Source organism: Centruroides vittatus, unplaced genomic scaffold, assembly GCF_030686945.1.
Source record: "Centruroides vittatus isolate TY-2023 unplaced genomic scaffold, ASM3068694v2 contig_918, whole genome shotgun sequence".
Lineage (NCBI taxonomy): Eukaryota > Metazoa > Arthropoda > Arachnida > Scorpiones > Buthidae > Centruroides > Centruroides vittatus.
In genome coordinates this window covers 592,653-619,355 of record NW_027122605.1, presented here as the reverse complement: position 1 = coordinate 619,355, position 26,703 = coordinate 592,653, and the positions used below count along the sequence as shown (strand labels likewise).

The 26,703-nt window shown below is 28.8% G+C and overlaps 1 protein-coding gene across 3 annotated transcripts in view; it reads left to right on the top strand.

Moving 5' to 3' along the window:
* Positions 1 to 1,314: 1,314 nt before the first annotated feature.
* LOC136984422 (cytospin-A-like) overlaps positions 1,315 to 26,703 on the top strand; it is a 59,263-nt gene continuing 33,874 nt past the window's right edge. The window contains exons 1-3 of one of the 3 annotated variants that reach the window (XM_067281390.1): positions 1,315 to 1,647; positions 13,821 to 14,486; positions 24,267 to 24,476. In XM_067281390.1, the coding sequence (XP_067137491.1) occupies positions 13,845 to 14,486; positions 24,267 to 24,476 (852 nt within the window). In that variant the 5' untranslated portion in view covers positions 1,315 to 1,647; positions 13,821 to 13,844. Of the gene's footprint in view, positions 1,648 to 6,650; positions 6,843 to 13,820; positions 14,487 to 24,266; positions 24,477 to 26,703 lie in introns of those variants that run through there. The other 2 variants (XM_067281391.1, XM_067281392.1) reach the window with 2 other exon arrangements.

Below are 26,703 nucleotides of genomic sequence, written 5' to 3'. Positions count from 1 at the left end.
TTTAACTTCTATGTAGTATACCACACAAATTGCGCTAATAATATATATATAATTAAATCGGTATGGAAAATTTAAATGTATGCATGTACAGTACACTTAAATGCGTATTTAAAAATTTCAGGTTTATAAATATTAAAATGTTTATATATTTTTTTTAAAACAAGTGTGTATAATTGTTAGCTCGCATTTCGTCCTGTAAAATAGATATCAGTGAATATTAATTTAATAATAATATAATGAATCATTATTCTCGGTATTTAAAAAATTAATGGCAAGCATAATTCATCCATGCGTAAACAAAGCAAACATTATGAATCGATAAATTATCTTGAATTCAATTAACTAGTAATTTATAAGAGCAGGATAGCATCGGTATGATGAAAAATTTTATAAAAAAAAAAAAAACGAAATAAAATACAAAGCAAACTAAAAACATAATTTAAAAATTTTTTGTGATATTTATATTTTAAATAAGTTAACAGATAATTTGGGATTTTTTTTTTCGAAAAGAACATTCTATGCAATCAAAAACAGCTGCAAAGCGCGTCCCAAAGTGAAAGGGATACCATTCATCTCCTTTTCAATCATTTAAACGCAGACTGGAGGGAGAAACATTATTACGTATAGTGTCGTGACCGCTCGAACACAGTGTAGGCCTATTTAATTTTCTCATCAATACGACAACGTTTGGTATATTTACTTGGCTCTTCCCACTCCTCTCAAGGGGAGTTCCGTTAAGAAGAGATTCTCATTATCGAAATTACTTTTTAAATATTTAAAACCTTGGCTATAATTCGTTGAATAATATTTTTCTTGTAAATTATTAATCATTTCACCATATTATCTATTAAAATTCATAACACGTAACGCGCAACGCGTAGAAATGTACGAAACTCCAAATGCTTCAAAAAAAAATTTAGAAAATAGATTTCCTTATACGTTTCGCAATTTTAAATACAGAATAGACCATTGTTCGTAATTATTATTATTTTCTAATGCTATCTATTATATTTACAAAAGAAAAAATTTATATATATATATGTATATATACTATGTGTTACCATGAGTCATCTAATGATGATATAAAAACTGGTAGAAGAGAAAAACGAGAATAATCAATTTTATTTATTTCGGAGAGTTAAATTTATAATAATTTAAATTTTAAAATATCACCGTCTACAATCTCTGCACGAATAAAAATCCCGACATAGCTGTTGTTTACGCCAAGGAGGAAAAAAAATTCCCGAAAATTACCGCCAGGTGTTGCTACGGCCGACTTCTTCCTTAGCAACGAGCCGGTGTTATTCTACCCACAATCCTTAGCGCCGGTGTTTGTCGTCATCGTCGACGATAGTCGTCTGCCAATCGAAAGAAAAAGATGGATTTATGTTCTGTTAGTTTTTATCACGTTTTCCATATCGTATCGTTTGCAGATAAATCGAAAAAGTAAAAAAAATCTTCGTTGTATTGTATTTTATTCGATATTTGTCGTTTTCCAAGTTTTTAATCATGTAAAACGTATTAACCCTAACCAGACGACCGGACGACTGTACGTAAATATATACTGTGTATATATATATATATTGGATTTTTTTTTGTGTGATTTTTGTTGTATCTGCGGCAGTTAACCGATCGAGATGGAACTGGGTGAGTACACGCTTATAATTTAATCACTATATAATGTTAATCGTGGGCGAATCGTAGTTTCGCCGGTTTGTATGTATGCAGGCGAAGGACACCGACCGATTTTTCTCTGGCGCCTAACTTCTTTCGTTTTTTGAAAACTTCGCAACTAATAATTCTGTTAAAACTTTTATCGCCAATCGAATTTTCCACCGACATCGTTAATCTCCCGTCGATAACTTATCGCATTAAATATGGACCGTACCGACGTATCGCTTCCTATCCTGACCATTAAATAAGCGCAAAATTTAATTTTAAATCGTAAAAAAAAACAAGTAATTTATTATTATAAGATTAATTTTAGATTTTATTATTAAAACACGTGCTAATTTTACTACACAAAAACACACTGTAATATACAAAAAAATAATGCTTCACTCTTTGGAAAATAATTCTATTGGTTTATTATTATTATGACGTCATAAAAATATTTAATAATAAACTTAACCCCGTTATTCGTCCCGCTTTCAAATTTTATTGATTAATGTAAATTTTTATTGAATTCGTGCTGCATTTTGCAGTAACATCGATCGAAATAATTATCTTTCATGCTGCGTATTAAGTAATTAATGTATTAAAACGAGTTAACGTTTTGTGATTTTATATTGCGTCCAAGTGAAATTAAAGCTACTTTAAGAATTTTCATTTAGCTTATGCGTGTTTCCCGTTTTTTTTTTTTCCTTTTTCTTTTAATCAGAAACGATATCTTTGAATCTAAACCTTTATTATTGTCCCCAATGCAGGGATAGAATGACTACCGTGGGAAAAGGCCTATTCAATACAGAATGCACAATACATATACTCACCGGGATTTCTTTCTCATATTAAATCCATTGTTAAAAAGTTTTTAGAATGGTTTGAAATCTTTTTTTCTGCGTGCGTGTATTTCTTAATGTAATATAGTTAATTTGCTATTGCTAAATGAACCTGTAACTAGAAAGTACAAGATTAGTTTAGATTCGGTAAGATAATAAAGTATATAAGAAAGTATAAAACGAGATAATAATCTTCACCCTTCATAGTTTAAGGAGCAACTCTTCACCCATCATATAACCATTTATGGGCCATTGCACATCCATCTTAGGTATTTTATGCATCGTTACCATATAATGTTACGTTATTATGCCTGTTTGTCAAACGAAGTATTGCCTCTTCTGTATTTCCGGGATTATTTCCTACGCATTACGAAGAAATAATAATAATTATTTTTTCACAGAAGTTAATTATTTGAAATTTCCAAGGGAAACTATCTAGCTGACCATTTACGCGACTTTCATATAAATTAGTTTGGCATTTTCCAATAGTAATTTTCGTAATAGAATTAGTCGTAAAAACTATGCTTAATTATTATTACTATTAATTTTCTATTTAAGTCCTTCGAAAAATATATTATTACTCCCCTTTTAAATTAGGATACTATTTAGTTTATTCATTTTTAGTTCTTTGAGCAATTTAATTTGATTAAATAAAGTAAATGAAGTATATTTTTCATTATTTTAAATAATTAAATAGATATCTGATATTGGAATATATAAATATTGTAATTTCGAAAACTTTAAACTATTATAATAAATAATTAATTAGGGATTAAAGAAAAAATAAACCAATATTTTGTATTAATAAATAAATTATTTTTTATTTTAAATTTGTATCATATAGCATATTTCATTTAATTTATTTTCTGTCGGTTTAAGAAAACTACAGATAATTTTTGAAATATTTAAATTTTGTAGAATTCAGAAAACTTGCAATGTATTATTTATTCTAGTAAAATTGCCATATATGTACCGGTACAGATAAATATACTTTAGAATACACCCAGAAAAATATAATGGTCAGTCTTCAAATCTTAAAAATGTGACAAAATGAATTAGAAATATATTATAATTATCGATATAGTTAATTATTATTTAAACAATATATACTAACTAAATCAAATATAAGTATCCTGCTGTTTTTACTAATCATTCGAGAAAAAATTTAATTTATTGGTATGATGCAATATAAAAGAAGTATTTTCATTAATAAACAGCAGGGCCGACATTCGATCACGATCGTGATTTATACACCACCTGTAAACCCGTAAAGTCATGCAAAAACTGATTAATCGTTATGAATAAATATCTGAAATGCATGTTTATCTGTTTCATCCTTTTCTAAATACTAATTATTTTATTACCAACTTTTGTAGAAGTATTGTTATTCGTGTATAGTATCCATTAGTTAAAATTTACGGACTGGAACAAATTATGATCACATGAAAAAAAACACGATTATATTATTTTTATGTAATGTAAACGTAATTTTTTAAATTTATCCCGCATAAAATATGGTATATTATTATTTCATAAATGATATTTTGTTGTTTTAATAGATGAGAACGAAAAGATTATTTTCAAAAATTATTCAGATAATGATTATGATATTATCTTTTATTAATTTAAGATTTGAATGAATAATTTTGAAGTAAATTACCGGAAGTATGCTTGTATAAAGTTAATTGCAATGTTCGTTTTTTTAAATCTTTCATAATTATTTCAATTTGATTCCTATTAGATGAGGCACATCATTTTCTTAAATTCAATTATCGAGATGCCAAAATATACTTTACACTTCCTCTATAGCTAGTCATAGTAACAGCATTCAGCTTACTGTATATGTACTGTACGGTACATGTTTAAATATTTAAATAATAAAAAATATATTCGTTGATTATTATATATTGATTTATTCCTCTATAAACATATTTGTTTATTATATACGTTAACGGTTATTAAGTTGTTAAATTTGTGATTTGAAAACCAACAATGCCAGTTTCAAAATATTGCGAATTTAAACAACTAGAAACATTATAGAAAAAGATATTACGTAAAATTTATTGTATAACTGAAAAATAGCAAACATTTTTTAATTTTAAATGTTTTTTTTCCAATTGCAATACTTCGCATAACAAAAAAGTTAATAATATTCCTGTAAAACATAAGATATTCAGAAATTCATAAGTTTATGATATTATAGCATTTGTAAAGCACAAAATTCAAAATGAATTGAATTGGATCGATTAAACCTAATATAAGGTCAATGTCTTTTTGCCTTTCATGGAGGGCGTATCTGCACCGTATGAAATATGGGGAATGATGTCTCAACTCGAATTACCCTTGAAAAATCACGAAAATATTGATAGAATTCGTACCCGGATCCCTCACTGCAATAACAGAAACTCGTACTGTGTGATTGTTCGATCGACAGGATTCATAATAAAGCTGATAAATCAGCAGATTAAGATACTGGTATTCTGGAATTTGTTTTATATTGTGTATTTTTTTCTTCTACAAATGCAGCAAAATGAAATAGAGTAAATCTGTAGTGATTACTGATAACATTACTCATATATGAAGCGTGCAATGCCATTTTTCTCTAGATACGTTTTGTTGAAGAATTGAATTCTAAACGCAATGTTTTTTGCTGCAAAAAGTATTGTGGCGATATTGGCACTGTGGTAAGTGGCTGTATTTTGAAGTTGAATTTATGTGAAGCCATAACGTTTAAGCGCCAAAGTGCAACTCTTCTGACTTTTGGCGCTTAAAACGTTACTACTATTATTTATATTATTTTGATATTCCAGACAGTTTGTAACCTAGTGAGTTTTCTACCATTTTATTGCAAAATTGAATTAAAAATTTGATGCCTTTTCTATGGGAAAATTCTTTCCAAAAATTATGGAAAGCGGAAACAGATAGAACAGTTTTTTTTTTTTTTTTTTGCGTTAGAATTCTAGTTAATTCTTCTATTAATGTACGATTCAGAATTTTGAAAATGATTTCATCGATTTTCTACAAATTTTCTATGATTTTAAAAATTCGTAGAAAATTAACGAATTCGATTTTCCAAATTCCGAATCGTCCGTCAATAGAAGAATTAAATAGGATTTTAACGAAAAAGTGTTTGATTCTATCCACAGATTATAGTTCATAATCTGTAGTTTTATCTGCTTCCGTTTTCGAGAATTTTTCCTTAGAAAACCCATTAAATTTTTAACGCCATCTGCTGGAGATAGCTTGCATAACCAGAGAGATCACAATCGGCCATAATTAGTTAATGAAATTGATTGTTTTTTATGAAATGAAATTCTTTTTGATTATTATGAAATCATTTCATATTTCATCGAGAATGTATTATGTAAATATAATTAAAAGTTACATAAATGTATAAATATAACCATTTTATATAAGATTTATTCTATTTCATTTTACATACTGTACAATACTATATACAGTATAAGAACCAGCTGACTAATTCGTAAGACATACGAATGTTTCTTTATGTAAAACAGTACAAATTTTATACAAATATAGATAATAATAGAAATCATTGGTAAAATATAATATTTGTATTGATAGTTTGATAGACTTTTTAAGGTATTTTCTTTATAAAAGATTTTTAGCAAATAAAAAGATGATAGATAAATTACAATCTTATGATTCAAGTTTATAAAAAAAAGGCGTAAAGTTTATATAATTATTAAAGTCTATAATTTATGATATTCTATGCATTTGAAATTTAACGCATTGTGTATAAAATAAAAATTTGAAAATTATAAGGTATTTTTATTTTATTTATTCTTCTGATGATAGGGCAGGATAGAGCCTTATCCAGATCTATCGTCGCTAAGAATAAATATCGTATTTTTACGAAGTCGCGAGTTTCTTATTGAATGAAAGTTTGTCATTTTAAGAGCAATAGCTATCTTTTATTTTACTTATAAAAGTAGAAACCGCAATTATTTAAATAGTAACGTAAGTTTTATTTCCTTCGTAAAAATGTATTTCAAGTCAGAAGCAGAATCGAGTATTTAGAAGTTTTAAGAATTAATCACTAGATGGCGTAACATACATTATATTTTGAAAGTGTTAGTTTTAACGAACGTCAAGTAAAAAAAAAAAATTTTTTTTCGAATATGAATATAAAGTGTGTTTAGACGTATTAAGTGCATTATAGTTATAATCTTAAAACTAGAATAGGCTTAAAGCATTTTATTTAGAAAATAAATTCATATTTAGGAACTGAATGGCCATCTCTGATGAGAAACTTCCTAATTATAAAAGGTGATTTTAAAAAGGAAGCTAGAAATTGTTTATGAGTGGACTCTAAGTTGTATTGTGGTTATGATATATTTACACATATGAATAATCTTTCCAGTGAATGATTTAACTAAAGTTCTTATTCATCTTGCATACAGATACATCTTTAGGATATAATATGGTATAATTGATTTAGCATAATCATATTTTTAGTTGATAATTTTATAAGACATTTTGTACATGCATGCAATTTAATTTAAATTGAGCATGATTTATGCAAATTTAGTAATTGTTTTTGACATGTAATTTCTATAGTTTGATTCACTATATAGCTTATTAAAAAATAATCGACTTCATCTATTTTATCTAAAATAGTACAGTATTATTATGGTAAAAATGACTAATATTGATGATAATTTAAAAGTTCTTTTAATTGAATGATATATTTTTATTAATAATTAATTTTGATTGAAAAATTATGCATCTTTTTGGATAGAAAAGTAATATTTAACTTTTCTTTTTTGATTTGTTTTTGGTTTATACAAAACTATTAATAATTTAGCTGTTAATATTACTTTCATAAATGATTTAAGATTAATTTTTAATTGCAACAACAAAATTTTAAAAATTTGAATGTTTTATGTTACTATGTTTTAAAAAATTGTTTTAACAAAAGGCATTTATAGTATTAAAAGAAACAAGAAAGAAGAAAGAAAGAGAATTTAAATTATTGTAGATGCTAGCCTATATATAATAATTGAAAATATTTATATTCTATGTAATTTATGAATTACTAATACATAACTATATACTTTATATATCAAAATGTTTTATATATATAGATTATTGATATTGTGATAGTAAATGTATATGTAAATAAACTTATGTAAATAAAGCTGAAAACATTATATTTATATATATATATTAATAAATATAATTATAGATATAAATTTATTTATGTAACTACTGTTATATAAATTAAAAAATAAACTCAAGACTTTTACTGCATAAGTTGTTAAGTTTGACTTTAAGTCATTCCAAACAAGGTACGGGAATGAGGATTGTTGCAGCTTCTGGGGTGTCTGCATCCTTGTGATCCATCGGCATTTCCGTTGGTAGCGCTAGAGCTCTGCTTGTAGCCATACAGGAATGACTAACAAACATCTTAAGAAAGCGCTATCAACGGAAACTCCGATGGATCACAAAGATGCAGACACCCCAGAAGCTGCAACAAACCTCATTTCAGTACCTCGTTTGGAAATTAAAAAATATATGATTCATTCAAAACAACAGTAATAGAAAATTAGAATATTAATTTTTTTTAATATAATTTAATAAATGTTTAGTATATAAATAAAATTTACACCTTAATTAAAGTTAAATTACTAAATAAGAAAAATATAAATTAAAAATATCACATAAGCAATAAATATAATGCTTGATTATCATTATACTGTATATTGTCAGAAATATGTTCTATTAGTTAGCGATATCAAGAAATTTTAAGCTTTGTATTAAATTGTTATAAAGTACACTGCATTTCTTGCTGCTGACAAAATTAATTGCATTTAAAAAAGAATGATGCAAAATTTTTCAATTAATTATTGATATACAGTTTTATTTAAATATATTTTTCTGAATTAAAAATATCAATTTCATATATAAAATTTTATGTAATTGTTATAATGATTTAATTTTTGTTTTAACTGGAAATATAAATTAACTTTTGTTTTACAAGAAATTATATCTGACTTTCCCAAACAGGTATTATTGTGTACACATAAGATATTGCACAAATCTATACTAGCATATTGTTTATTCTTTCTAATATTTTGAGCACAAATTTGAACATATATTTGATATGAAAAAGTAACATTTTATATTTCTGATATGCTGTTTATCTAATTTGTATGTAGTCATGAAGGTACTCATAAATAATGACAAAAATCATTAGAAAGAATAAACAATATGCTGGTCAAGGTTTGTGTAGTATTGTACTTATAGAAATTATATCACAACACAAACAATGGGTTACTTATTATTAAAAATCTGAATTTATTTTATTTCTATAATTATATCAATTTTTGTGTGAATGAAGTTAAGAAGTGAAAGTCTACTAATTTGCTTATGCATCAATCTTAAATTTAACCTATTTTTGAGTTAAATGAACAAAGCTCATTTCTTTACACTCAGATGTCATTGGATTTAAATAAACTCTTCCAAATCCACTTGATTGATCTCAATTAAATTTATTATGGATGTCAAGTACAGGACAATGAATGTTTAAGATATTTGAAATCATTATCAGATCATATTCTTGAAGAATATCGTAGGAAAACTTTGCCATAGACTTAAGCTGGGATTTAGGATGCTTACAAATTACATACAGAAGTTCAGTTCTGTCCACAAGCATGAATGAACACCAGTCATTTAGTTTTGCATGACATTCCTTGAGTTTTAAACAATTCAACATGGCAGTTGAAGTAGTGTTATTGTAATGTATTGGGTTTTGTAAGATGTTTATATTTACATGGCAATTGAATCTAAACTCCAACTTAACAACTCTATATTTATTTGTATATTTGTAAACATTGCCACTGTTAATGCCAAATAAGCTCAAAAGTTTTTATATACAAACTAAATTAATTTATTCAGAAGAAAAGTTTGAAAGGAATCAAGTTTCCAAAATCAGCCACTAAATCAGATATATGTTGCTTATATTTTGAAACAAACTGAATAAATTGTATATTTATGCATAATTCTTGCTCAATGTTCAGGCATTGAAAACAACAAATGCAATTTTAGATTCAATGGCTATTCAGATAATTCAGTTGTTATGCCTAAAATAACATTGACAATGTTCTGTTTGAAAATAGTTTCCAATAAAAGAAAAAGCCATCTATACCAATCTATACCAAAAGTTTTCAAGATTTTATTTTCTTGTAATAATTAGTGACATACATTAATGTGGATGTCATAAAAATCCATAAATAAAATATATTTGTGTTTATGATAGGATTTTCAAGTACTTGTTTTATTATTATTATGTTGGGTTTAGTGAGTTATAATTGGTTGACACCAGTGATTGTGTACTATGCCAGACCAGAGTCAAGGCATAGCAATCAAAACAAGACAAAAAGTAAATAAGAGTGTGAGTGTGTGTCTGTATTCAGGAATTTCCTAACAATATGACATATATTCAATATAGTGGCCTTCTGTAGTATGATGTATGTGTTTTTATTCAATTGTAATGTGCCCAGGCTTTTGTGTAGTGTCTGTGGTATGACACCTGTAGAGGAGACGACAGGTACGATAAGCACCTTATCCATGTACTTTGTGAGTGTTTGGAATGGATATGTCTATAATGTAAGTGATTTTATTGTGTTTGTTAATGTGTGTGATGTCTGGTCTGTTGTGGTAAATTGTTTTATCTGTAATTATGGCTCTGTCATAGTACATTTTGTGCTTGTTGTTTTCCAATACTGTCTGCGGAATGTATTTGTAGTATGATTTCTGGATGTCTAATAATTTGTTTGTTTGCAAGCTCTCGGTGTATTATATTTGCTACTTGATTATGTCTATGTAAACAATCTGTCTGTGCCAAGAGCTCGCAACCAGAAGTGATGTGTTGTATAGTTTCTGGCATGATGTGGCATTTTCTGCATGTGTCATTTCTGAGTATTGTATCTTTGAATATGTTTTCTGTAGTTTTTAGTATTTATGACATGATCCTGTATGGCAATCTTGAATCCTTCAGTCTCCCCAAAGAGGCCTTCTGAGCTAACCAGCTGTTTGACACAGTTTTGTCAACAAAATCCTGGGCCAGGTCATAAGGATGCTGCCATGGAGTGCTTTTTGAGCCCACGATTGCTTAATGATGTCTATGCTTTTTATATGTTGTGTTGTGTCCATATGAATTGAGTGTAAGTTTAATGGTGTGTTATTTGAGTTTGCTAGAGTTACTGCTTTATGTAATTGTGATGTTTCTTGCTTTTTGTAGAAAAACTCTTGCAGAGTCTGTATTTGTTTGTAGTGAAAGTTTACTGTGTCCATCAGTCCACATCCACCATCTTTACGTGAAAAGGTTAATCTTTCTATGGTGGATTTAGGATGATGATGTTTATGCTTAGTAAGTATTGTTCTTTTTTCCCTTTGGAGTTGCTCAAGATCTGTGTGAATCCAATGTATAACTCCAAAAGAATATGTGAGTACTGAGATAAGGATGACATGTGTGTTTATTGCTTTAACTTTATTATTTTTATTGTTGTTGTTACCCTAAAACAGCCAAACTATGGAAGTTTTATCTGTGTAAACAAATTCAGATTTATTGAAAGTAATTTAATAAAATGTACATGTAATAAAACATAATCTGTTATTAAATATATTTACATTTATTATTAGAATGATCAGCTGTAATAATAATACTTTACACACACAGTTTATTAATGCTATACATACCCTCTTGGAACATATTTAGCTTTACAAGTATTTTTATTTAAGCATTATTCCATTGTTATTATTTGAATAATACAAATGACAAAACATATCAATAAAAATGGTTTTATACTCAAATAAATTATTTTTTTTTTAACTGTTATTAATTTTAAAGTTTTTATGCTTTTAAAATAATTTTAACAGTGATATAAATGCATTGCAGATTAAGAAATAAAAATTTTTTTTATCTTTTATTTCAACTAAAGTGATAATAAGACAAATAAAAACATGCAGATTTTTACTTTTATTAGTAAAACCTTTTAACTTTTTGAGAAACTGAAAATGTTGCATCAAAATATGATTTTCCTTTAGAATATTATGACGACATGTAAGATTTTTATTTTAGATAATTTTTGAAATAAAATTTTTTGTAGTTATTAATGATATGAAATATGCCAACAGTGTGGCCATTCTTATTAATTTCTTTAGTTTTTTAATGGAAGTGTGAGAGTTGAGATATATGGGTTTTATATCATCTCAATAAGGATGTTTCTGAATTTTGTGGAAACATTGGCTGTCTAAAATAATGATATAGGTGATTAAACCACATATTTAATTTAATTTAATTTCATTTCATATCTATAATCTACATATATAAAAACGAATGTATGTCTGTCTGCCTGTCTGTCTGTCCTTCATGCATTACTATACCATTTATCCAATTGCCATGAAACTTTGGGAAGTTGTTTAATACACTCCCGCGAAGGTTTGTGGCATATGTGAAGACCACTATTTCCCCCCTTTCAAAAATATATTTATATATGGATTAAGGCTTTCATGTCCAACAGATGGCGCTAACTTCTGACAACCTAAGTTGGCTTTTCTGTGAGGCATTATGCTTTTCTGTTAGAATGGACTAAAGCAGATCATTTTCTATCTATATAAATAAAATGTAACGTTTGTTTGTTCCTACCGATTCCTTTGAAATTTTGACACAACATTGCGTTCGAATACGCACGTGTTTTTATATAATATACATGTCGAAATTCCCCCCACTGGGGGAGATGGACAGGATTAAGGCTTACCGTGAAGAACTTTGCTTCTGTTATACTATTTTAGATGCGGTTTTTTGCATTTTAATAGGTTACATCAACAGAATATATACTAAAAAGGGATTTTTCAATATTTTCTTGCAAGGGAGAGGGACAGGATTAAGGCTTACTGTGAAGAACTCGGCTTCTATTTATACTATTTTACATTCGGTTTTTTGCGTTTTTGATTACGTTTTAATAGGTTATGTCAACAGAATATACACTAAAAAGGGATTTTTCAATATTTCCTTGCGGGGGACAGGGACAGGATTAAGGCTTACTGTGAAGAACTCTGCTTTTATTATACTATTTTAGATGCATTTTTGATTGTGTTTTAATAGGGATCCTGAAAAATTTTTATTGTAAATTCTTGATAATTTGAGATATGGATAGTTTTGTCACTTCAAGAAAGAAATTTTAAATTTTAGAATATATTTTTATTTGGAAACTAAATTCTAAAATTGATATATAACCTGTCTCTATGTCAAGAGAATGTACACTAAGAAGGGATTTTTTGTTATACATTTATAATAGATACATTTTGAGCCACAACAATGCATGGCCAGGTCAGCTAGTATTTTATAAAATGAAGGCAAAGAATATGAAAAACAGACTTCCAAAGTCATATGAATTTGCTATATTGTTTTTAAATATTGAGAAAGCAATGTGTTCTTTTTGAATAACTTTGAAATTCAAAGCATGATATTATATAAAAGTTTAAATATAACATTAAAATGTATCATTTTTAGCACTGTAATATATTATAATATAATTTTTTAATAAAATTTAAAATTAATTGTGATTTAGAAGTACTAACATCTTTATCTTAATTAGTTCTAGCATTAAAGAATAATCTTGTTTTTAACATATTAATTAAATAACATCTGATCTAAATTGATTTTAGATTCAGCATTATGAAATTGTATCTATCTGCAGTTGAAGTCTTGAAAATACTAATTTTTTATAAGTAAAATCATTACAAAAATCAATTTTTAAATGTGATTGTACAATTATAATTTTATATAATTGCTAGATCTAATAATGTACAAATACTAGATCTAATAATGCATATAAATAAACACATCTTCAAAGATTATAGTTGATTGAAATTAAAATTTTCTTTAAAAATTTTTATTGTAAATTCTTGATAATTTGAGATATGGATAGTTTTGTCACTTCAAGAAAGAAATTTTAAATTTTAGAATATATTTTTATTTGGAAACTAAATTCTAAAATTGATATATAACCTGTTTAGCTTATTAAATTAAATCATAATTTTTTATAAATTTAGAAATGTAATATCAAATATTTAGTATTTAAAGTAAATAAGTGAAATTTCTGTTTATGTAAACAATGTAGTATTATCATTTTAATTTAATAAATTCAATATTTTGAACTAAATTATAAAATTTTTAAGAGATTACTGAAATAACTTCAACTTACATTTTATTTATGTATTAAAATGTTAGCAATATTAATATGCATAATATAGTATTATAATTAAATTTTGAATTAAGTTCATTTTTTCCAGGTTCATTATTAGATAGAAGATTGGATGGGACAAAACGTACCATCCACTTTCACAATGAAGAATATCAAAGCCAGAGAAAATGTAAAATCCCATTCTGGGAATGTAACATCTTTATCTAATAATCAAACTTCTGCATCTAATAATGAAATCTCTAGGAATAATAATACTAACAGTACAGTTAAATGTAAAACTTCTGCTTCCGAAAAAGTAATCATTACACCATTATCTGGTGGTCAAGATAACTTTTCAAGTTCAGGAGTACGTCGTAAAACAACTGTTCCTGTTAAATCTCAGCTTTCGGGTTCAACAGGATTAAAATCAAAATCAGAAAGCACACCTACTAGATCTGTTAATAAGGAGAACATTCATTGCTTAAAAAGTGTTCATGCAGGACGTAAAACTAATAAGAGTAATTGTGGCAGCATGCAACGCACCACTAGCAAAGACAATATAGATTCTAATGGCATGAAAGAACGAGAAAAAGAGAATATAGGAAAATACATTAGTGGAAGAAATACACATTCAAAATTATTAGAAAATTCAACTGTATTACAGCTAGAGAGAGAGAAAGGAATGCTTGAACAGCAAGTTTCTGAATTGGTTAGGAATGCAGAAAGTAAAAAAGCAGAAATTGCAACATTAAAAATGGAGATTAATCGTTTAAAAGTAAGATTTTTATTTTTTATTTTAGTATTTTTAGTGTTTTTATGCATGTTTATGCACAAATCTAATTACAATATGCAGTGCCTCATATTTTTTCTTCAGAAACTTTATTTCCTAAAATAGTACTTTTTGCATCAATTAATCCTCATGAAAACACATTTTTTCCACAAAGTAACTTTCATTTTCTGTGCACTTTCATCTGTGTCAAGGTACTATATAATATTCCCAGCCTATAAAAATATTTACTCTGGCTCTAGACTTTCCAAACACTGCTTGAGTTCTCAGGTCCTTGTCAGCAAAATATTTTCCTTTGAATCTTTTACATCCTTTAAAATATCATAGAAGTTATGATCAAAAGATGCAAGATGTAGGCTATGGAGATTGAGGAAGAACAGTACACTGACTTTTGTAAAGGCCTTCCTTGTGCAGATTAGTCTGGAGATGTTTTGTCATGAAACAGAACAACTTCATTAAGATTTTTATCTGATCAAACACTATACATGTATGTGTTTGTGTTTGCATGTAATGATCTGCATTGACTGTGATGGACCAGACCCCAAGTCCACAAACATAACTCCATGTTGATTCAGGATATTGCTGCCATGACTACCAACAGATGATGGTTTTTAAACTTCTTGCATAGCAAATTCTGATAATACCATTCCATTCATTGTCTTCATTTCATGCACATAATGGACTCATGTTTTGTCACCTGTAACTTTGCACTGTTCCTTCAACCTTCTAGCTTTTGAGAAGTTTTGTAATAGAAACAGTGTCTTTTACTTTTTTTTCAGCTTAAGTAATTCCATACAGATAATTTCAGACCTTTTTTGGCTCCTCTTTCAGCAATTTTAGGACCTACTGGATACAGATCTTATAGTTTCCTTATGATGGCTATCACAATAGGTTTCTTTATACCTGTCACATCATATAATTCAACTGTTTGAATGCAGCATTCTTTCTTTCTGCTGTTTTTTTTATCACCTTCTGTTTTCTTCTATCATAGTCATTACTTGTCAACCACTTTAGGACAGAATGTTGCTTTCTCTGCTTTTAAAGTGTCTTATCCAAAGTCTAATTGTACACACATCCATAGTAGTGTCTTAGTAAACATTTTTGAGACATATATGGATTTCAACAGACATGACTTCTTCCTCAGTAAAAAATTCATTAACTACTCTAATCTTAATATATACATCTATAACATACTGTTTTTAAGTAACTATGTGCAATATTCAGAAGACCTATCACAATACCAGTTGGTATAATCACTACAAATTTCTAGTTTTATCATTTAGTGACGTGACATGATCTATGATATATTTTTAGTTTGAAAGCAAAAAATAATAGGAGTCATTACTTTTGTATTGCATTTTAAGTATGCAGCAGTCTAAATAAATCAAATTTATTGCAAATCCACAGAAGGTAAAATTCTTTAGGTCTTAGATATATAAAGATTTATACTTGAATGGTTCTTACTTCTAAATCTATGGTATCAATTCTCTACAATGTTATTGTTGTTATTACAAAAATTACTAGTATATCTACATAATTTATCAAAAGTTTTAATTATTCAAAAGCAAATACATCTCTTCTGATTATAAAAAAAATATTTTCTTAAAATGAATATTACTACAGTATTGTATCCGTAAATGTTTAGTAATCATATCACTTATGAAATAGAATGATCTGATTATTAGGCACAGATTACATATTTTATATAGAATATTGAATATACAGTAGAGAACCGAAAATCGGAATCAATTGGGGACTGGGGTTGTTCAGATTAGGGATTTGTTCCAATTACGGTCTATGTACGAAAAAATATATTAACCTGTTCGATGTTCAAATTTTTCTCCGTTGCGTGTCGCTTCGTGTTGAATTTTCGTCGATTTTAAGCCTAACGAAAATTTTTATAATAATAATCGAGGCTATCGTATCGTTAAAAATTATTTCTTTATTTTGTACAAACAAAATAAATATATTGAAGAATATAAAAACATGAAAATTATACTTTAGAAGTAAATTTAGTATCAAAAACGTTCGATTCAGCACGACACAGTCCGACTGAAAATTGTGCCGATTACTGGCGATTCCGATTACCAGGGTGCCGATTTACGACTCTCTACTGTACTTTTTAGAAACATTTCCTGGAATTTGGTATTATAATGTGATAATTAATAATAATTTATAAAATGTTTAAACTTGTCAGAATTAGATAATTCTTTCAAATTAGACACATATATTGTTATTACTAAAGTAAAATAATTTATTAAGAATGTTTTTGTCTTTACATACATTTAAGATATTTTGAAATGGAAATGGTTTTTTGTTACTCCAGTTATTGGCATTATTACAATAATATATTAACATTAATATCAATTACATAAAAAATTAAATTTTCAAATTATTGTTAAAATATCAAAATAATTCTAAATATGCAGAAATTGTAGTGTATTTCATATTGTGGTTTTTATTTAGTGCTGTCAATTATTATTAACATCACTAAAAATGCTAGAAAAAAATATAATTTTTGTAGTTATTAATATTTTTAATATCTACGAAGACAATGAAGCAAAAATAAAAATACGAAAATTAATGAGTAACTTAGCAGTCAATTCTGTTTTTATATAACAGGAAGACAGAGATTTATTCTAATATTCAATTTAATGGTAAGCCATTCTTAAGGATTCAAGAAGAAATTTTCTTCCTCCTCTTTAATAATTTTTTCTGTAAAGTAAAAATTTTCAGGAAAACCGTCATTCTATTTTCTCTTCCCAGTACAGTCAAACCTGTTTTTATGTGGGGGATAGGGACCGCATTAAAAAAAAACGCATAAAAAAAATCTCACGAAACTTCACGAATGGCTGTAAAAAATAGTTTTCGCAACACAATTAAAAAAATATTTTTTTATGCGGTCAATAGGGACCGCATAAAAAAAGTCTCACTTAGAAAATAACTCAAAACCGTACGAAATAGAATTTATTGACAACAGATGTCAGCACTTGACTGCATCGTCTGGTCTATCGTCTGTTTTACATATTTTTGTCCAGGTGGTGTTTTGTTGACTTAAAAAGTAAATTATTTCATTTTTCGCATATTCATGCAATAATATTACTATAATAAGTGCATTTATGCTATAATAAGTTTATTTAGCTATAATAAGTCAACGTAAGACATGACGAATCGCACGAGACTAGTCACCAACTATACCGCACAAATTAAAAATTCGCATTAAAAAAATCGCACAAATAAAAATCGCACATAAAAAGAGCGCATAAAAACAGGTTTGACTGTATTTGATTGTAATAATTTTTTTTCATATAGTCAGAATTTTTTTTGTGGATTAATATATTTTAAATTCAAAAAATTTTTTTTGCTGTGCAATTGCTATTAATATCAATATGCATAATATTAATATTAATATAAAGTGGTACACCCAGGGAGGCCAAGGGGCCCTGGCTCCCTCCAAAGAAAAAGAAAAACAAACAGTAGAAAATTTTCTAAAAATCTTTTTCTAATTAAGATTTATTTTTTTATTTATATTCTGTGGTGTATTCTAGTAATATTAATAATTTAAGTTAATTTGGTACTAGAGTTAGGTGTTAGGTGCCATCTCTTGCTAAATTTAATAATTAGAATTTTAATTAAATAATTTAAATAAATTTAGGCTTAACTGGAAGAAAAGAATCGGCCCGAAGCGGGATTCGAACCCGCAACTTCTGCTATCCGTGCAGACATGTTACCAGTTACGCTACCCGGACCTTCGGTCCGATCTCCCCTTCCAGTTGATATAAGATTACCGTACGACCATCGACGGCTATTACAATGCCAGCTGGGGACACATTAATTGCCCACGTCCTCCCAAAGGCACTCAACCGGCCATCGCAAACCCCGGCAAGGCGTATACTTATAAATAAACAACAACTAACCCGTTATATATAAAGACCAACAACTGCCAAATTATCGGGCTAGCAAATGGCTATAGTAATATTAATAATTTAAGTTAATTTGGTACTAGAGTTAGGCGTTAGGCGCCATCTCTTGCTAAATTTAATAATTAGTGAGATCGGACCGAAGGTCCGGGTAGCGTAACTGGTAACATGTCTGCACAGATAGCAGAAGTTGCGGGTTCGAATCCCGCTTCGGGCCGATTCTTTTCTTCCAGTTAAGCCTAAATTTATTTAAATTATTTAATTAAAATTCTAATTATTAAATTTAGCAAGAGATGGCGCCTAACGCCTAACTCTAGTACCAAATTAACTTAAATTATTAATATTACTATAGCCATTTGCTAGCCCAATAATTCGGCAGTTGTTGGTCTTTATATATAACGGGTTAGTTGTTGTTTATTTATAGGTTATACATTAATTACTTAAAATAAAATTTTTAAAAATATTTATTATTTATTTTCAGAATACCTGCGAAATTAATTTTTTTTTCAAATTTAATTTACAGATATTTTACCATTTTTGTAAAAATAAAAAAGTTGAGTGTTATTAACAAAATATTTTTATGACTTAAGTTTTAGTTTATTCATCACATAAAATATTTCAATTGTAATTATATCAGTAGCACTTTCCAGAAGTATACTTTGAATTGTTATTTTAAGGATATATATAAAATGCTAGGATCACTGTATTTCTTCAGAAAGAAAATATATCAAAAAGAAATAAAGTTGAATTTTGTTTCTAAATTTCATTCTTGTTTGAATATTGTATATTTAATAAAAAAAAATAGTGAGGAAAGATATTTGCTGTACTGTATGTTAAAAAATTTTAAGGAAAAGAATTTAATCTTGAGTTCTGAATATTTGCAATCTGATGGTGACTAATGCTACACAATCCAGGACTCACTTCGATCTTGATTTACCTACAATCTGGGTTGTGACTGTTACCAGTTGAACGTCGTGCTATTTGCACAGGCAGTCCGCTTAAGAAGAACCTGGCTATTACACGCGATGATAAAACTGACATGCAGTAAGTCACAAACACCAACAAACAAAATAGAAGTTTTGGTTAGAAATAAATACAGTATTTTTTCTTGCCATATATGTAATAATAGACAGATATCATCGTCTCTCCAAATACAGTATCTTTTTTTATTTCTCTGTCAATAGCCCGACACATGTTCCGCCTCCACCTTGTATTTTCTCGCGCGTGTGGGATTGTGGGATCTCTCTTATGACTGGATCTAGTTTCAAGAACTCTCTTGAGTCAATCGCAATTGAACTTCGTTTCAGTTGAAATTGAAACAGTCGAGAGAGGTTGCACCAAGGCATAGTCGCCGACCTTCGTCACAATCTAGATTGAAATGCTCGGTGCAAACAGGATATTAGCCTAAGATCTTTCTAGAACAAGTAGATAGGTATAATCAGCTTATAAAATTTTATCAAAATTAGTCTGATCAAGTTAACTTTGTAACTCTGTTTACTACTTTCTTGTTGCAACTGATTAGAATAGTTTTTAAAAATATCATGGGATCAGAAAATTTTAATAGCTAAATTGTATTGAAAAGTGTGTTAAATATCTCTCAGAAAAGCATAATTTTTATACTGATATAACAGTTAAAATATTGCTAATATGATAATTTACAACAAAACTATTTAATCATTAGCTAAAATTCCATTATTGTATCTCTACAAATTTGTTAGATGGTTAAACTGTATTTAGATCTATTAAGCATGTCTTGAAAGATGTTTTGGAATTTTATATTTATAAAAACTAAATTTTTTTAAAATTAGTTTCCTTTCAAAATTTTATAGTTATTAAATTAAATAGTTTTTTAAGACAACAGTTGTTTTATGATTATACCAGAAGTTTGAAGTTTAATTTTTCAGTGATTCTCTCTCTCTCTCTCTCTCTCTCTCTCTCTCTCTCTCCCCTCCCCCTCCTTCCTCAACCAATGGTTGGTGGGCAAACATGGATGTATGCAGTCTTATAGCTTCTCTCTTTGCTTAGCTAGCTGTTTTAGTTTTATCCATTAGTAAAGCCTTTTCTGTAATAACTTGTTGAGATATTCCACCCTGAGTCTTCCACATCCCCTTTTGCGCTTTATCTTTCTTTCCAATAAAACATTCATCCATTCTGAGTGACGAATTAGATGGCCAATCATGTCATTTCTCCTTTCCTCTATCATTCTCAAAATCTCTCTCTTCTCTGTTGCCTCTTCCAAAACATCTTCATTTCTCTTTCTCTCTGCCCATGACACTCGCATCATTCTTTGCCAGCATCATATCTCAAAGGCCTCCAGTTTTCTTTTCTTTGATGTTTGGAGTGTCCATTTCTCCAGGCCATAGAATGCTGTGCTCCAGCTGAAACTCTTAATGAATTGCTTCCTAACATCAATTGATATATTTTTCAATGTTAACATCTGTTGTTTCCTGTAGAATGCCTGTTTTGCTTGGGTTATTCTTGCTGTAACATCTCTTTCACTCTTTCTGTCTGAGGTAATTATGCTTCCTAGGTACGTGAACTCATTGACTACTACTATTTTTTCACCATCCAAATAGATGTTCCTTCCTCCTTCCTCCTTTGTTTTTGAACATCTCATTATCTTTGTTTTTTTTTCCTATTTATTCTCATCCCACATTATCTTTAAATTGTTCATTTAAATTTTCAAGAGCTATCTGTAGATCATCTACATCTGCTATCATTGCAATGTTGTCAGCAAATCTTATTGTGCTGTACAACTTTCCGTTCACTTTTATACCTTTCGTATTAGTATGAAAGGTATAAAACTAATACTACTAATAATAATACAGAAGTGATACTGCTAGCAAAAGTAAATGTAATAAGATGAAATATTGGTTAAAATAACTCTAAAAAGAGACTTTTTATTAGTGTGCATTAAGAACTTGTCTGTCCTAAATGCATAGAAATATAAAACTACCACCAGATTACAAATGTCTAAGGACTAAAGTCTTTTCATAACATCACATAAATAAAACTAGAGAGATATGAATGTGCAATGTCTAAGTAATCATGAACTTCTTTTTTTGTTTGTTGACCCCTATCCAAAACTAGATATAATTTACCAAAATTTTTCCATATTGATTCAAAATAGAAATAAATTACAAACAGGATGAATAAAAAATCTAAAAATGAATAATAATACTTTTATTAAACAGAAATCAAAATTGTGATACTTAATTAACTGATACATTTTCAAATTTTAGTAATTATTATACACTGGTGTTCAAAATTAAGAGAATTTTCACATTTTGTTGAATTTCTGAAAAACTGATGGATACATTTTAATGAAATTTGGTGTGGATACATAGCTGTATAAGAGAAAAAATTTACTGTACGATAGTCATGGCATGCACTCATGATCATCAGTAAGCCTCATCAGTGCAGGAATGTCCAAAACTTACATTGCAAGATTGAATGCAAAATGACTCTAATATGGGACATGCTGGAAACAAGGAAGCTGATAAGTTCCTGTGGCAGTCAGTCCCACTCCTGCACCAATGCAGTTTTCAGCTCCTGGATGGTTCTTAGAGGGGGATTGCAAACTGCAATTGCCCTCTCAAGAGCATCCCAGACATTATCAATAAGATTTAGGTCTGGAGATCTGGCTGGCCAATCCATCTGGCAAATATCCTCACTTTGAAGATAATTGTCGACCAGGTGATGAGCTTTGTCATCCATAAAAATGAACCAAGGGCCAACTGTGTCTCTGAAAAGTTTAACATAGGGCTGTAAGATCTCATCCCTATACCGCTCAGCAGTCCAGGGAGCCTCTGTCAAACACTTGGAGAGGCTTGTGGTTATCCAACATGATGCTTGTCCAGACTATGACATCTCTGCTGCCATAGCAGTCCCTTTCTTAGATGTTAGAGAAAAGGAATTGGGTACCAGGTTCTCTCCAGATGAAAGTGCATCGAGAATCTGTTTCCAGGCTGAATCACAACTTGGAGTTGAGAACAGAACCACCACTGAAGTCTGGTCCAAGGCTGATATTGTCTACACCATGCTAAATGCACTCTCTTTTATGCTGAAGTGAGTGAGATGCAAACAGCAAGTCTTCTAGCAAAAAACCCTCTCTCATGAAGCCTCTGGGAAACAGTAACTTTTGAAACTCTGGTTCCAGTGGTGGCATGCAGCTCAAGAGATAGCTGTGAAGCTGTAGCAGTCCTGTGGAGCCTCACTGAAAGTGCTAAATAATGATCTTCATTGGTCATCGTGGCTCTTGGACAACTTTGCCCAGGCCTTCTCAATATGGATCCAGTGTCCTTAAACTGTTTCCACAAATTTCAGACAACACTGGGTATTACATTGAGCTCTGTAGCAACCTGCACTTGTGATTGCCCTGCCTCTAATCAACCCACAATTCTCTACCTAATTCTGTCATCAAGACATTCATGGCTACTTATTTTATATGATTGCTTATGAAATTGGACCAACTCTTGCAAGAAAAACAACGAATGTTGCTGAGGAGTACATGCAAACTAATCAAGAACAAAGTCATATCTGCTTTTCTTGCTCTCTTCTGTCAAAGCTCTGCCCACATACATGTGTAAGCTTACGTATTCAACACTAAAAATTTGCATTCTTATTTGGCAGCATAATTTACTTTTTGTTAAAATTGGCAAAATTGTCAAATTCTCTTAAATTTGAACATCAGTGTATTATATTTTTACATATATTAAAAATAAATTTGTTTAATGACTTCCAAACTATGCTAATTTATTAACTCCCTACATAAATCAACTGACTCCTTCAAGATTACTAGCAACCACATTGGGAACATATCATAGTAGAAAGTAATGTTGTTTTAGTCACATTTCTGAACTTTAGTTTTGGTCATTCTATATTCCTATATACTGTATTTTACGGACTATAAGACGCACTTTTTTCTTCAAAAAATTGCTTCCAAAATTCAGGTGCGTCTTATAGTCCGTACCGTCTTATAGGTATTTTTTATAAAAAAAATTGCTTAAAATTAAGGTGCGTCTTATAGTCTGTAGCTTCTTATAGTCCGTAAAATACAGTATATCCGTAACGTAAGGTCAGATTTTTTGGAGTTTTTTACTGCTGAAGAATGTGTACTATATTCCCCATATCTCAGTTTAAAGAGTGAGTCAGTTTTGGAAAAGTACAGCTTTTGCTATATACTGTATATCAAAAAATTGGAATCATGATAAAAGTTTGTTTAAAACTTTTGTTAGTAGAATAAGATAATTGTAGAAGTCTGAAATGTAGCTGAAAAATTTATTGAACATTATCAAAGCCAAGGAAAGCATTTTGAAAATATTTGAAAATATATTTTCCAGGTCTGTCTTAAAGTAGAAATGTTTATCTCCAATATTTGTATTGATTCATCTTGAAATAGATAAGAGTAGATGGCAAACTGTGATTGAAGTCTAGCTTATGAATGTTTTTCTATGATTTACATCTGTAATCACAACAGGCACATGTAGGTATCAAAATGTAAATAATAATGAAAAAAGCATTTTTTAATGACTTTACTGTTACATTTCATTTACAATATTTTTTTATTTTTATTCTGTGCCTAAAAATTTTAATATCTTGTTAGCATCTGTATTAAGGTGGAGAGAAGAGAGAGTTGAATAATACTGTGTTTAGATTCTTCAAATATTTGGAATATTACTAGGCAAAATAAACATCTGACTAAATATACTAACAAAATAACAGTTGTTAATATATCTTAATTAGACTTACAATTGCTATATGTTCTTTACTTGAATTTTATATTTTATATTAGTTAAATTATGTTAAATGTTAAAGTTTTTGTAATTATAATATTTTAATATGATAGGAACATCAAGGAGAAGGAGTAGAACAAATGAGAGAAGAACTTGAAGCTTTACAAGAAGAAAATTTATCTTTAAAAGAACGTTTAGTTGAAATGGGAGTAGGTTTGCCAGTTGAACAAGCTGCTCTTTCAGACACTGAAAAAGAACAATTGTTGTTACGAAAATCTGGATCTATTACAAGTCTTGACACTGAAAAGAAGGATATGGATGAGGTTAGTATTAGAGTATTTTTATGTATAATAATGAAAATTAAATAATTAGATTCTAATAAATATTATTGTCATTAATTATAAATAGAATGGTATTTTTAATTATTACTTTTTGCATAATTTATTGAAATTCTGCTTATTGGGCTGCAATTTTAATAATTTTAATTTTTTAATGATTTTTGTTATTTTGTTCATTAAATTTATTCACAGAAGTAGCCCTACATATAGGTAAAAAAAGTGATGCCTAGAGCCCCTTACTTTCAGGGGCCTACAAATAGAAAGACCATTTTTAAAATTGATCAAGAATTATCCCAATCAACAATGTGTCAAGAGACTTTTTTTACTTTTAATATTGTGCATTGACAGATATTGCTACAAAACTGGACTTTTTTCTGTAATTAATGAGTTCAGCAGTACTAAAAACAGGAGAGCAGTTTTGTAGGTGAATTTCTGGACACCTATTGAATTTTCCAATTTGTTACAAAACTATTGTTTACATTTTGTTACTAGTATGTGTTTTACTGTCTGTTTTCTATAACAAAAATTTTCATATTTTTGTATACCCAAAATAAATCTATTCTCTACCTCATCACTCTTTTAATGGATCTCAAAAATAAATTTTGCCAAGGGCTGCCACTATTTATTCATAACTAAATAACAACTAATAATAACAACTTTACAAGATATTTCAAAAATGACTATTAGTTTTACAAAATATTGTAATAGGAATTATAAAAACATCTTTCAGATTGCAATGCTGCCTCATGCCTCAAATTTAATTCATTCCATGAGGTCGTTTGAAGTCCAAAACAATTTTTTCCATTAGAAATAATGGAAAGAGAATTAATCCATCTCCACAACCTAAACAATATCCATTTCAACAAACTTAAAACAGCCAGTACATGTAATTTAAGCTAAAAATAACACAATTAAATGCCTCAATAATAATTTAAAACATGAAAACAATAAATAAAGTATGTAAATGCTGTATGATAAAATGAAAAGTTGCATTAACTTATTGCACACCATCAATTTCAGTATCTTAAAATGGTCATCAGATCTGCCACAAGTGTACTATTTTCATACTTCTTGATAAGTTCCTCTTCCGCAACAGTTGTTCATATTATAACCTTCCTCTTAGATTTGGTTGCTAACACACACTTCTTACATGCCATGGTTAATAAGTAAAAGGTTATATTGGGTTGAACAGGCAGTTTTTGCATATTTTTGACAGCTGTCTTTACTTAACATAGATGTACAATTTCATTATAGCAGATGTGAAATTTAACACAAAACACTAATGTGAGGTAGTATTTTCTCTTTATAAGCTTATTTTAAACTTTTTTCTTTATGTTTGAATAAAATCAAGTTGAAATTTCAATGGATAAAGTGCATATTAGACATTATGCTTTATGAGTTTCAGAAAGGATATAATGCCATACAAATATAAAAGAATGTGTGTTTGGGGAAAATGCTCCTAAACTTTGAATGTGTCAAATGTGGTTTAAAAAGTTCTGTTTGGAAAATTTTGAAGTAAAAGATACAATATATAAGGGACATCCAAAAGCTGTTGATGAAAAAAAATTGCAGAAAGAAATTGTTAAAAATTGACAACATACAATATAGTAGATATATATAATCAAATACACCAGAAATAAATTGTAAAAAGCCAGAAAACATACGAGTGTAAAGCGAGAGCAAGAGACAACTTGGGCACACAGCAGATTGCATTTTCAAGCATGCAGTCGAAAAATGCAGACTTCAAGTGCATTTTTCCACTGCATGCCCAGTTTGAACTCCAAGGCAAATTTTTGTTGAATTTAGTGTTTAAAGTATGAGGTACTAATGTATATACAGTGGTACCTCATACTTTGAACAAATGTAATACATATATATTTAAATAATATACATATAGGTCTAATTTAATGAGTAGTTTCTATGTGGCCACCACCATCAATATCTATACAGAGCTCAGTGATCAGCTGTTTTATAGAATATATATATTCAAGCATTTCAGATGTTATCTTTTGAATAGCCACAATAACATGATTTCAAAGATCAGCTAGATTTTTTAAATTTCTCTGTGATATATTTCAGTCTTAATGAATATCCAAGGGTGTTAAATCATGTAATTGTACATGCTTGTGATTGCTTCTATAAGGCCATTCCAACAACTGGGAATGCAGATGAAATAATCCTAAGCAGTTATTACATAATGGCATGGTGCTCC